General features: G+C 46.3%; 1 protein-coding gene across 1 annotated transcript in view; it reads right to left on the reverse strand.

Moving 5' to 3' along the window:
• The window catches only part of IPPK (inositol-pentakisphosphate 2-kinase), a 247,777-nt gene that overhangs the window by 19,939 nt on the left and 214,162 nt on the right, over nt 1-13,676 (reverse strand). Inside the window, exon 11 of the mRNA XM_069206685.1 lies at nt 1,113-1,215. Within this exon, the coding sequence (XP_069062786.1) occupies nt 1,113-1,215 (103 nt within the window). The remainder of the gene's footprint in view (nt 1-1,112; nt 1,216-13,676) is intronic.

Below are 13,676 nucleotides of genomic sequence, written 5' to 3' on the forward strand. Positions count from 1 at the left end.
CGTGGGTGGTTATTTACAGCTTAGCATTGATTCTCATAAGGTGGGACCAACTCACTAGTGATGAATAGTACCACCGCCTGCGGAACCCCGCAGAATCTCACAGAGTTTTAGGTAACTCTGCAGAATTCCACAGATGAAACTCCACAAGTTCTTCCCACCCCTAGGGTGCACACCTCCCACGCATACAGAAAAACAGATCCTGCAGTCGAGCCTTCTCCTACATCTCTCCTAAAGCATGGAATGACCTGCCACTATACATAAAAACCTCTTTCTCAATTCTTGAATTCAGCAGGAAGCTAAAGGCCTGGCTTATCGAGTACTGCCACTAGGCCCTAGGTTCGGCAAGACTCACACCTGCTCAGCGACAGGATGCTCTCCAGGGTGATCATGCACTCTACAAACCTGCATAACATAGATGTGTCCTGACAGCACTCTGACTCAGGGTGCAGACACCGTGGGGACGGAGGTCTGCAGCCATTGTCATAGAGTTTAACTATCTGAGGGATCAATCCACCACTCTGCTGAGTCCCACAACGGTTTATAAAACATCAAACTAAATGTGTGTGGCCCATCACTTCTCATTTTTGTCCTCTCCTATCTTACATCACAAAATAATATTCCCTCTGTGCCGCCTCCCACTACACATTGAGTTTATCTCCTCATTCTGTTGAGACACACCACTGGAGGCCTCGTTTGTCTCAACTTCCAAATCAATTACTTGGTTGCTTGCAACATTATATTAGCCCCATTACCTCAACCCTTCCCATTTGCTGTACCAGTCTCCCAAATGCAGTCCAGGACCATGGATCCTGGCATGAACCCTTGTAAACACTTTCCCTCAGAAAGGGCGGGAGCTAAGTGGGTAAGTCCAACCAGCACAATCAGGAGTTGGGTGCTCTCTTCCTTAACTTCCCATGGTGGACTCTAAACGAGGAGAACTGGCCAACCTTTTTTAACTGTTGTAAACCTACTTCCTCTGTCAGATGAGCTTGAGAATGCGTCAGTGTTACATATAGGAAATATATTGTAGCTATGAAGATGGTGGTCAATATGAGGCTAGTTCACTCTATGTAACTAAAAAAGCACATGTTCTCCCATGAAAAATGCCTTACCTTTGTTGCAGCATATTCCACTGAACCGTCATCTTCAACTGAAATATTTTTTAATCGCTCATAAAAGGTTTCATCATAGGGACCATCAATCTGCAACGTACTTCTAGGTGGAAAAAATACACAGGTGTTAGCTGTACAAGTTATATACAAATTCAGGCTTGTAGTCAAAGTATTGATCCCAATTGCCAAAAACTCTACAAGCTATTAAAACTTTCAACATAGTAAAATGTAATAAAACAGCCACAAAGCAATATTATAATCTTAAAAAGGAAATGGAAAACCATTGGTGGTGAAAGCATCCCTAATCATTCAAGAGATACGGTGCTGTATGCAAAGTCAACTCATCCGTAGGACCAGTTACGAGCTATATAGTTGGGTTAAGACAAACGGCGCCTAAAACCCTTCTAACTGCACCAAGAATGAAAACGAAGGCAAGGTTCATTGTGTGAGCATATTCGGGGTTTATAGAAATGCAATTAATTAGCATTGCCATTCTCATGTTTATTTGATACTCATAATTTATAAAGGAAAATGCAACACCATCATGATATGAAAGAAGTGTGCTAACATATTTTTAAAGCAAAGAGCATTAAACTCCCAGACTAAGGCACAAGATAGTGGGTTTGCCAAATGTAGTAATTGAATACCCTTCACTTTTAATGACTGCAATTTGCATGTGCACTGTTAGAAATGGGGTCTCTGGTTGACAGTCAGGTTACCCCCTGTTCAAGCAAGGACCCTCACTCTAGTTAGGATAAAAGAGAATCACCCTCAGCTAACCCCTGCTTACCCCCTTGGTAGCTTGGCAGAGCAGTAGGCTTAACCTCAGAGTGCTGGGCGTAAAGTATTTGTACCAACACACACAGTAACTTAATGAAAACACTACAAAATGACACAACACCAGTTTAGAAAAATAGGAAATATTTATCTAGACAAAACAAGACCAAAACGACAAAAATCCAACATACACAAGTCAAGTTATGATTTTTAAAAGGTTTAAAATAAAAAGGGTCTTTAGGTAGTTGTAACAACACACTAGCGCTGCTAGCGTGTAAATGTACCTGGTTTGCGTCAAAAATAACCCTGCACGGTTATATGCGTCGAAAACAACTCGGCACGGCGCTGCGCGTCGAAAAAGCCAGCCACGCGACGGTCCGAAAGTCCCGCGGCGCAGGTTGCGATCTCTCAGCCTTCGTCAGCGATGCTGCGCGTCGTTTCTCCTGCTCCGGGCGTCGATTCTCCGGTCGCGTTTCCTGCGGCGTCGTTTCTCAGCTGCGGAGCCGGCGTCGCGTCGTTTTCTCAGCCGCGATCGGATTCGCGTCGATCTTTTCTCCGCACGGTGCTCGGTGCGTGTATTTTTTGTCCTTAGGCTGCCAGCCTCTCCTTTCAGGGTCCCAGGAACTGGAAGGGCACCACAGAGCAGAGTAGGGGTCTCTCCAGAGACTCCAGGTGCTGGCAGGAAGAAGTCTTTGCTATCCCTGAGACTTCAACAACAGGAGGCAAGCTCTACATCAAGCCCTTGGAGATTTCTTCTTCAAGATGGAAGGCACACAAAGTCCAGTCTTTGCCCTCTTACTCTGGCAGAAGCAGCACTGCAGGAAAGCTCCACGAAGCACAGTCACAGGCAGGGCAGCACGTTTTCCTCAGCTATCAGCTCTTCTCCAGGCAGAGGTTCCTCTTGGTTCCAGAAGTGTTTCTGAAGTTTGTAAGTTTGGGTGCCCTTCTTATACCCATTTTAGTCTTTGAAGTCACCTTTCTTCAAAGGGGACTCACACCTTCTTGTGAAATCCTGCCTTGCCCAGGCAAGGCCTCAGACACACACCAGGGGGTTGGAGACAGCATTGTCAGAGGCAGGCACAGTCCTTTCAGATGAGAGTGACCACTCCACCCCTCCCTCCTAGCAGAGATGGCTAATCAGGAAATGCAGATCACACCCCAGCTCCCTTTGTGTCACTGTCTGGTGTGAGGTGAAAAACAACCCAACTGTCAAACTGACCCAGACAGGGAATCCACAAACAAGGCAGAGTCACAGAATGGTTTAAGCAAGAAAATGCTCACTTTCTAAAAGTGGCATTTTCAAACGCACAATCTCAAAATCAACTTTACTAAAAGATGTATTTTTAAATTGTGAGTTCAGGGATCCCAAACTCCACCTGTCCATCTACTCTCTAGGGGAATCTACACTTTAATCATATTTAAAGGTAGCCCCCCTATTATCCTATGAGAGAGAGACAGACCTTGCAACAGTGAAAACGAAATTGGCAGTATTTCACTGTCAGGACATATAAACCACATTACTATATGTCCTACCTTATCCATACACTGCACCCTGCCCTTGGGGCTACCTAGGGCCTACCTTAGGGGTGCCTTACGTGTAAGGAAAGGGAAGGTTTAGGCCTGGCAAGTGGGTACACTTGCCAAGTCGAATTTACAGTGTAAAAATACACATACAGACACTGCAGTGGCAGGTCTGAGACATGATTACAGAGCTACTTATGTGGGTGGCACAACCAGTGCTGCAGGCCCACTAGTAGCATTTGATTTACAGGCCCTGGCACCTCTAGTGCACCTTACTAGGGACTTACTAGTAAATCAAATATGCCAATCATGGATAAACCACTTACATACAATTTAAACAGGAGAGCATATGCACTTTAGCACTGGTTAGCAGTGGTAAAGTGCTCAGAGTTGAAAAGCCAACAGCAACATGTCAGAAAAATATAGGAGGCAGGAGGCAAAAAAGTCTGGGGATGACCCTGCAAAAGCAAAAGTCCAACACGACCCCCTACCAGCCTAAAGCCAGGGGAGAACAATCAATACCTTGATGTACTTCCCTGATTGGGGCGATAGAACAGGGACCCAGGCCCACAACAGCAGGGGCATGTTCCAGTTCTACGCCTTCCTGACTCCAGTTGGATCCCTCTGTCCATACTCTCAGGGCCCACTAAGCTAACCCATGGGGAACCCTTCTCCACATCTACAGACACCATCTGTGCAACACCTAACTTTACTTTGCTCACAGATGTATTGCAATGGGCAGATAGTACCACCAGGGCCAACACAGTGGTGTTGCCCACTCCACCCCCGGGGTGTGACTCTCGTCCTCCTCCCCCCAGGGGCAACTCTGTCCACCAGGACAGCAAGCCACAGTGGCCCCAGACAACTGTCAGGGATGAGAGCCCGACCTCAGGCCTCTCTAACCACTGTGACTGTGGAGAGTGGGGGGTGGTAGCCCCAGGTGCCTGGCACCCTTTGACCACTCTCTCTTCCACCAGGTCAGGGATGACAACCTGACCCTGGTCCTCCCCTCTGGGGCTCTGTATCCTTCCTGCAGAAGCGGCACCCCCAGAGTCAAAAACTGTCAGGGTGCTTGTAGAAGCAGTCCTGCACAATTCTTCCATCAGTGCAGGGATGTTAACCTGCAACTGATCCTCCAACCTGGGGTCTGTACCTTCAGGTTGGACCAGGGCCAGGGGTGAGGCTTCCCTCCCCCTGCCCTCTCTTCTGGGGTCCTGAACCACCCAACTAGGAGTGGCCCCCCCAGAAGACAACATGGTAGGGGCACTGTTAGCAGTAGCCCCTTCCTCCAGGTCAGGGGGGACACCCTTACCCTGGCCTCCCAATCCAGGGTCTGTACCCACAGACTGGATCACTGCCTGGCAAACCAGGACTCCCTGGGGGGCATACCTACCCCCTACCAGGTCAGAGGTTACCCTCTGAACCTGGTCATCCAACCCAGGGTCACCACCCTGCGGTTGAACCACTGCCTGGCACACCAGGACTTCCTTGGGAGCACACTTACCCCCCATCAGGTCAGAGTTTACCCCCTGAACCGGATCATTCAACCCAGAGTCACCACCCTGCGGTTGAACCATTGCCTGGCACACCAGGACTTCCAGGGGGGCACACTTACCCCCCTCAAGGGACACACTGTCCCGAAGGGCCACACAAGAGTCTGGCTGGCGCAGGTCTCCTGACCTCTGCCCATCTGACAGAGTCTGGATTCCCCCCAACCCAGAAATGGTCTCACCAAGGTCATTCATGGGGGGCTCTGCTCTCAGAGCTGACCCCTGACCCTCCAGGTTCTCCACTGGGGTCCGCAACCCCCTCTCAACCCTCTGTCTGGACTTCTGCACCCCCTCACTAGGAGTGGTACTGCCAGACACCAGAACTGGTGGGACGCTGGCTACAGCGGCCCCCCCAAGTTCTCCTGACACTGTGGGGTCTCCCTCAACAGATGGCCCTATGGTACAGGCTAGGCTCCCCTCCTGGTGTTCCCGCAGGGAACCCTCCAGGACCTGGGACCGGATCTCGGGCACCTTGGGCCTCAACCCATCCCCATTCCCTCTCCTCTGAGACTGGACATGGGGTCCCTCACCCATCCCACTACACTGGGACCTACCTGGGACACTACAATCCTTCCCTACCTCACCTGGTTGGGAACTACCTAGACCACTCCTCTCAGGAGCACCCCCAAATGCCTCTTCAGACTCTCTGGTACTCACCCAGAAGTCTGCCTCCATTGTAAGCTCCCTGGGGTCAGAGAACTCACACTCCACCTGGTGTTGGCATAGCTCTGGAAAATAAGGACTAGACATATGCTCTCCAGCAATTACATCACTCAGCCCCTCGCATGAATTAACCAAAGTACCCTTCACCCAACCATCCAGTGACTCTGCTTTGAAAAAGCACCCCACATCACCCTCCTGAGACTGGTGAGACAGTACCTGACTGTCCCTGACACTCAACCCACACTCTTCTGGGATGTTTTCACACTCCATAACCAGGACTTCTACCTGGGGGGAACCCCTCTCCCTGTCACTCTCACCTAGAGTCAGTAGAGTGTCCCTCCCACCAGTAGGAATATGACTCCCCATGCCAGTTCCCCAATCCACCTCAGGGACCCTGTGCATCACTGGAGCTACCTCATACCCCTGAACCTCCTGGCGTGTGTTAACTCCCTCCTTCAAGTAGGGCACCACCTCTCTGGGCATGTGCACTTCTGCAGCATCACTGGATATACAATTGTTGCTGCCACCATTCCAGCTGGACTCAGCCCTCATGACTTCCAGCTCTTTCAATTTAAGCTCGTAAGCATAACTCATTTTTTTAATCTCCAAGTTCCTCCTCCTTTCTTCCAACTTTTCCCACTCCCAATCGAGCTTTTTCAGCTCCCATCGGTACTCCCTCTCTGCCTGTCTGTCCTGTAACTCTTCAGGAGTCAGACCCTTGGGTGACACCCTGCCATCCCTCCTGGGGACCCTCCCCCCAGGCGTAACAGGTTCTTCCACTACACCACTGTGTATCCTCTGCACTTCCCCACCCATATTCTCCTCCTCTGTGTGCCCTCCAGCCTTCTTGATTGTCACCCCCTCCCTGGTGGAGCTCTCAGTGGGACAGTCAAGATCTTTAAGGAACTGTTTCAATTGAGCAACTGAGTACTCCTTCAGTTTCTCCATTTCAAACACAGCTCCAGCTGTTGCATCTCCAGATTGAGACATGATGGTCACAAGTGCAAAGTTCCAAAAGGCAGAAAAAAATAATTTCCCAATGAAGTAAAAAGAATCAGTCAAGGGATCAGCAAAATCATGGAAGTAGAACAAAAAGAGTCCTTAAGAGAAAAATCAAAAGATCACCAAACAAGTAGTATGTGGTCACGTAGTGGTCTGAGATCAAAACAGTAGTGTACACTCAATTACTGTATGTCAAGTACAAATACAAGTCCAAATCCCGACCGCTGGTCACCAATGTTAGAAATGGGGTCTCTGGTTGACAGTCAGGTTACCCCCTGTTCAAGCAAGGACCCTCACTCTAGTTAGGATAAAAGAGAATCACCCTCAGCTAACCCCTGCTTACCCCCTTGGTAGCTTGGCAGAGCAGTAGGCTTAACCTCAGAGTGCTGGGCGTAAAGTATTTGTACCAACACACACAGTAACTTAATGAAAACACTACAAAATGACACAACACCAGTTTAGAAAAATAGGAAATATTTATCTAGACAAAACAAGACCAAAACGACAAAAATCCAACATACACAAGTCAAGTTATGATTTTTAAAAGGTTTAAAATAAAAAGGGTCTTTAGGTAGTTGTAACAACACACTAGCGCTGCTAGCGTGTAAATGTACCTGGTTTGCGTCAAAAATAACCCTGCACGGTTATATGCGTCGAAAACAACTCGGCACGGCGCTGCGCGTCGAAAAAGCCAGCCACGCGACGGTCCGAAAGTCCCGCGGCGCAGGTTGCGATCTCTCAGCCTTCGTCAGCGATGCTGCGCGTCGTTTATCCTGCTCCGGGCGTCGATTCTCCGGTCGCGTTTCCTGCGGCGTCGTTTCTCAGCTGCGGAGCCGGCGTCGCGTCGTTTTCTCAGCCGCGATCGGATTCGCGTCGATCTTTTCTCCGCACGGTGCTCGGTGCGTGTATTTTTTGTCCTTAGGCTGCCAGCCTCTCCTTTCAGGGTCCCAGGAACTGGAAGGGCACCACAGAGCAGAGTAGGGGTCTCTCCAGAGACTCCAGGTGCTGGCAGGAAGAAGTCTTTGCTATCCCTGAGACTTCAACAACAGGAGGCAAGCTCTACATCAAGCCCTTGGAGATTTCTTCTTCAAGATGGAAGGCACACAAAGTCCAGTCTTTGCCCTCTTACTCTGGCAGAAGCAGCACTGCAGGAAAGCTCCACGAAGCACAGTCACAGGCAGGGCAGCACGTTTTCCTCAGCTATCAGCTCTTCTCCAGGCAGAGGTTCCTCTTGGTTCCAGAAGTGTTTCTGAAGTTTGTAAGTTTGGGTGCCCTTCTTATACCCATTTTAGTCTTTGAAGTCACCTTTCTTCAAAGGGGACTCACACCTTCTTGTGAAATCCTGCCTTGCCCAGGCAAGGCCTCAGACACACACCAGGGGGTTGGAGACAGCATTGTCAGAGGCAGGCACAGTCCTTTCAGATGAGAGTGACCACTCCACCCCTCCCTCCTAGCAGAGATGGCTAATCAGGAAATGCAGATCACACCCCAGCTCCCTTTGTGTCACTGTCTGGTGTGAGGTGAAAAACAACCCAACTGTCAAACTGACCCAGACAGGGAATCCACAAACAAGGCAGAGTCACAGAATGGTTTAAGCAAGAAAATGCTCACTTTCTAAAAGTGGCATTTTCAAACGCACAATCTCAAAATCAACTTTACTAAAAGATGTATTTTTAAATTGTGAGTTCAGGGATCCCAAACTCCACCTGTCCATCTACTCTCTAGGGGAATCTACACTTTAATCATATTTAAAGGTAGCCCCCCTATTATCCTATGAGAGAGAGACAGACCTTGCAACAGTGAAAACGAAATTGGCAGTATTTCACTGTCAGGACATATAAACCACATTACTATATGTCCTACCTTATCCATACACTGCACCCTGCCCTTGGGGCTACCTAGGGCCTACCTTAGGGGTGCCTTACGTGTAAGGAAAGGGAAGGTTTAGGCCTGGCAAGTGGGTACACTTGCCAAGTCGAATTTACAGTGTAAAAATACACATACAGACACTGCAGTGGCAGGTCTGAGACATGATTACAGAGCTACTTATGTGGGTGGCACAACCAGTGCTGCAGGCCCACTAGTAGCATTTGATTTACAGGCCCTGGCACCTCTAGTGCACCTTACTAGGGACTTACTAGTAAATCAAATATGCCAATCATGGATAAACCACTTACATACAATTTAAACAGGAGAGCATATGCACTTTAGCACTGGTTAGCAGTGGTAAAGTGCTCAGAGTTGAAAAGCCAACAGCAACATGTCAGAAAAATATAGGAGGCAGGAGGCAAAAAAGTCTGGGGATGACCCTGCAAAAGCAAAAGTCCAACATGCACATATATAAATTCACTTGAAAAACAGTCCCAAAACGTAACACATTTGAAGGCACTTGTATCTATTTAAAACAGATTTTATTGAGTTTGTATATTCTGGGCAAAGAGCCAGTAGGATGCAAATAAAACTCACAATTGGAAATGTAAACTCAGAAATGAAAGCATACATCAGGTAACTAGGTCATATTCCCAGGCCTGTCGGAGGGCGGTTAGTGTATGTGTACTATTAAGTATTAGAGATTAATACAGTGTGGAAATGTTGTGATCCACAGGTCGCCAGAGATGAGCTTGCCCTCCAAGGGGTTTTAATCTGACAAGGCATCCAAGTATCTAATGTAGGGCGTTATGCCGTGTCTCAGCTGTAGATAGCTGTGAAATTGACTAAGATTTAATAGATATTCCTGATGTAGTTCTTGGAACGATTTCAGCACGGTTCCTGTCATGATATCCCCCAGGCTCGAAATGTCGATCATGTCCCATCTGGTAAAGCCACTAGATTGGCCTCCTGGACCAGGGTTTAGCTATGCCACAGAGGAGTGTATTCTGTGAGTCTGGCCCACCAGCCCCAATGTCTCGGGATAGATCGCCAAAGGAATAACTGCTGAAGGAAGGGCGTCTGTTTTCAAATTGCCATATAAGAATGGCAATATTCATGTGTCGCCCATGGCCCGCATTTCAGTGGCATATGCCGGGGCCCTTGCGGTGGTCTCACCACCACTAACTTATGATGAGTAGCTATGATGCTGTGTAGAAAGAATATAAATCTGCCACTGCGATGTCCCCATTGTATGTAGACTGAAAACAGGTGGATAAAGCCACAAGAGAAGACAATCCAGCCCAATGAAACCCGGAAAGAATAGAATTTATCTGCCTGAACCACCTCCAAGTATGACTTAGATATTTTGAACTTGATATAGCAGTCTAGGGAGAGTGACCATCTTAAAGACGTCCGACCAACTCGTCAAGAACAATGGTTAAAGGGACCACTGGCAGACCTCTTCCTGTATTCTGGGTATGGCTGGCTTGATCGTCTTTGCTCATGACCACTGAACATCAGGCAATAAATGAACCCTTAAGTATTTGAATACCGCCTCCATCACCTGTATGCCTTGTGTTGAATCATATGGTCCCTCGTACTCACTGAGTGGCAGTAGGGTAGTCTTAGAGGTGTTCAGGTAAAAGCCAGTCGTATCGCCAAATATTTATAAGATCTGGAGAATGCTCAGGATCAGTTATAAAGTACAGTATATCATCCGTGTAGAGTGCTTTTCTATCAGACAGGCCCAGAAGGCACTTGTAGTTGGCTATGACTGCTAGTACCCAATTTTAGACATTTGAAGGCACTTGTATTTAGCGATGATTACTAGTATCCATGTATAGTTGTGTGTCATCACTTCGATAAAAATTAAGAAATGTAATACTCATCATAAATCAGCAGTGGCATACTTAGTTCTCCTATAGAAAATGAGCACAAGTCATGAAACTAGCAAACGTGTGTATGCAAAATTATATGTTAAAGCCACACCCCCTCAACTTTGTGAAGGTCATTTAAAGTACTTGCTTCTTCGTTCAAGAGGGACGCAGAGTACCCACTTGAGGTACTTAAGCTGCATGAAAGAGTCTACCATCTGATTCAAGAGGGACCTCTAGTGACCACCGGGTTGGATCAGCTCGAAAGGGGTACTAAGTAAGCACTTTAAGTAGTGCGGCTTAACAAAATAATTTTGAGAATTTAGCATCTGATTCGAGAGGGACCTAGAAATGAACTGAGGTTTTGTGGGCTAGTGAATGTCTTGTCAGCCTCAAGAAAAATGTATATTTATACACCCAGTGGCGACTGGGTAGTTATAGTTAGTACCACATTTCCATAGAAAGAGCACTTTTCGTTTGCTTGTAACTTTGATGCCGCTGGACGAATCTTCATGAAAAGCTTTGGGGTGATCCATCAAGCGGAGGTGGCAATAAAGAGGACAGAGGTACCAAAACACATTTCCCCAATCAAAAACGTTATTTATTTTTTTAAACTTTTGCTGCAAGTTCACAGTGGATCCGTGATTTTTTTTTCTTCTTTTTTTTTAAGGTGTGCTTCAATATGAGGAGGAGGGGGCATGCAGCCATCCTTCCCAAGCCTATTCACGCCCGGGGACCACATTCCCCTGGGCCGTTATTTTTCAGAATAGGGGGAAGCATGCCCCCCCACCCTCCGAGCCTGTTTAGGCTCTGGAGACCCCATCCTCTGCAGCTGAATTTATTCAAAAGGGGGAGGGAGGCACCCTGCTACCTGATCTGATATCAGCCAAGGGACCCCATCCCTTGGCTTCGATACTTAACAGTGTCTCAGGAAGCCCATCCCCATGACAATGTGGTTCACTGCCCGCACTTCCGCACTCTCCCAGGCAAGGAATAGAACTGTGCTACCGCCCAGCTGAAGCAGTAAAAAAAAAATAAAAAATGGCAAAACAAATTGTTAATTGAGATAATAATAATTAGTGTTTTAACTGACATTTTCACCTAACGTCCCTTTAACCTTTGTTTTTTCAGTAAGACTCTAAGTTTTTTTTAACGTAAAGCAAGATATTAATACCATGCATAACCATAATATCACTTTAAAAACCTTTGTTCTTTAAAAAAAAAAACAGAAAACAAATGTGCTTTCCTGTCTTTCTATCTGCTGCATGCTTCTTCTCTCCGAGCGCAACCATTGACGGTGAACCTCTTCTCTCTGACTTCCACCCTCTCTAAGCCATATGCATGTTTGCCTTAATCTCTATTAATATATTTCTGCAAACTGTCCAGAACTCATTTGAAAGATCACAACGTCTCCTTTTTTGGAAGGTTTCACCCCTGCACCCCAAAACTCTAACCTCCTCTAGTTCAGCTATTAACACCCCATCGAACATCTGCATGAACTAACATACGCCCCTTTTCCCACTAATGATTACATGCAAGATCTATTACTTTAATATACCACAAGAAACTTACGTGAATGCATTAAACGGTTTACTTGAATGCACAAACCTAATTCTAGTAGAGAACAACAATGGACTAACCACTAATGTTTGGTTCTGGATCATCATGCTGCCTGGCAAAAGTGCTTCAACACTTCTTCAGTGGTATTAAGCACTATATAAATGCAAAATACACCACAATACAAAATCAACTTACATGAATTTCACACACTCCTAATAATATGACGGAGTTTTCTTCAGTTGAAGATGCCACTTTATAATGTTGCTAACTTCCTGCTCAAGATGGACACCCCATGATCATCCTGTTTTCAGGGCTTAATATGAGACATTGGCTGCAGGTGGGGCCGTAAGCACTCATTTTTGGAGACTGGCATTTATTTTCCTTAACATACTTTGATCCAGACAAACAGAGAAAATCCCAAAAGAGGGAAGAGGGAAGAAGGGAAATACAGAAAAACAGTGACAAAGAGATAAAGCGAAAATAAAATAACTTGTAAGTGTAAAATAAAGAGGCTAAGGGTGTCTGGTGGTAGATGGAAGTGGCGGTAGGTAGAATCAAGATAAATAGCCTTGGTATTCAGCACTCCGACTTTATAGCGTAGGGCGGGGGCTTCTGTACAAAACATATGGCTCCGGCACTTACTCTTTCACAAATTAAGCAGTGTATGTATCTGATCCAGGACACTGTGCTCCCTCATCGGTGCCACAAAAACACGTGGGATATAATAACTTCCAAAGTGCAGGACAGCACCCTGGAACAATGTTAATAGAACAAGGTGAGTATTAATTTCGGGAAGGTGTGTTATTTTCGGTGCTTTCACAAACCCAAAAGGAGGGTCCCGAGCTGGTACCAACCCCCATTCCTCTACAGAGCTGCAAAATGGGGAAAGAAAAAAAAGTGGTTGAGACCACCAGCATTCAGTATGCATTAGAAGTAGATGTACATTACATAACAGTCTCCTGAAACAACAGGCCCATACAGTGCCAGTGGTTTTCTGCTAGCTATCACAAGAAATTAAATGAAGTAGCTTCCATCATACTTTACAAGGAAGGAAGACGCCTTCTAAAAGCAAATACTGCCATGGGCGAGTTCCAGTCAGGGCATGCACACGCTGTCACTATATTCTAGATTTTAAGATCGATTTTCGAATAGAGTTCACTTTCAGCCAACTGGGGATCAGTGCAGTTAAGGCGTTTCCGTTTTAGAGCTTTAACGCCAAAATATATATATTTTTTGTCTTGACCTAAGAGTTTTAAGGAGAGTTTTCCCACTTCTCTAGTGGGTAAAATGATTGAACAGCACCTTCTTCTGGTACACTGCAAAGTGTTTGTTTAGTTTTTATTACTAATGAAAAACTGAATTATATGAACGAAAACATTCTTCCATCTAAAAATGTGCGTGCGTAGATCGTGGAAAGCAAGAAAGTGATGTTGCAAACAATAAGAATTTAATTTACGTAACTGCTTAGTAAATATGTTCCTCACAAGTAAACACTGTGTGGAGATCGAGGGTTAGGGCTTTTTATGGGGGAAGGGACTAAAGTGCGCAATAGACCACGATGAGATTAAGATTTACAGAAATTAAGAGCTACCAGTTGCGAAAAAGTCAGGAGTTCTATATTTAAAATGTACCTTTATTTTAACAAACTAGGTTAATTTTCAACCGCTAGGATGCAATCATAGGCGGGGCCCATATTTTGAAGAATATAAGAGAAGTGTATTGTATGAGAAAGAGAAACGTTGCACAGC

This window comes from Pleurodeles waltl, chromosome 9 (assembly GCF_031143425.1).
Source record: "Pleurodeles waltl isolate 20211129_DDA chromosome 9, aPleWal1.hap1.20221129, whole genome shotgun sequence".
In the NCBI taxonomy this organism is placed as follows: domain Eukaryota; kingdom Metazoa; phylum Chordata; class Amphibia; order Caudata; family Salamandridae; genus Pleurodeles; species Pleurodeles waltl.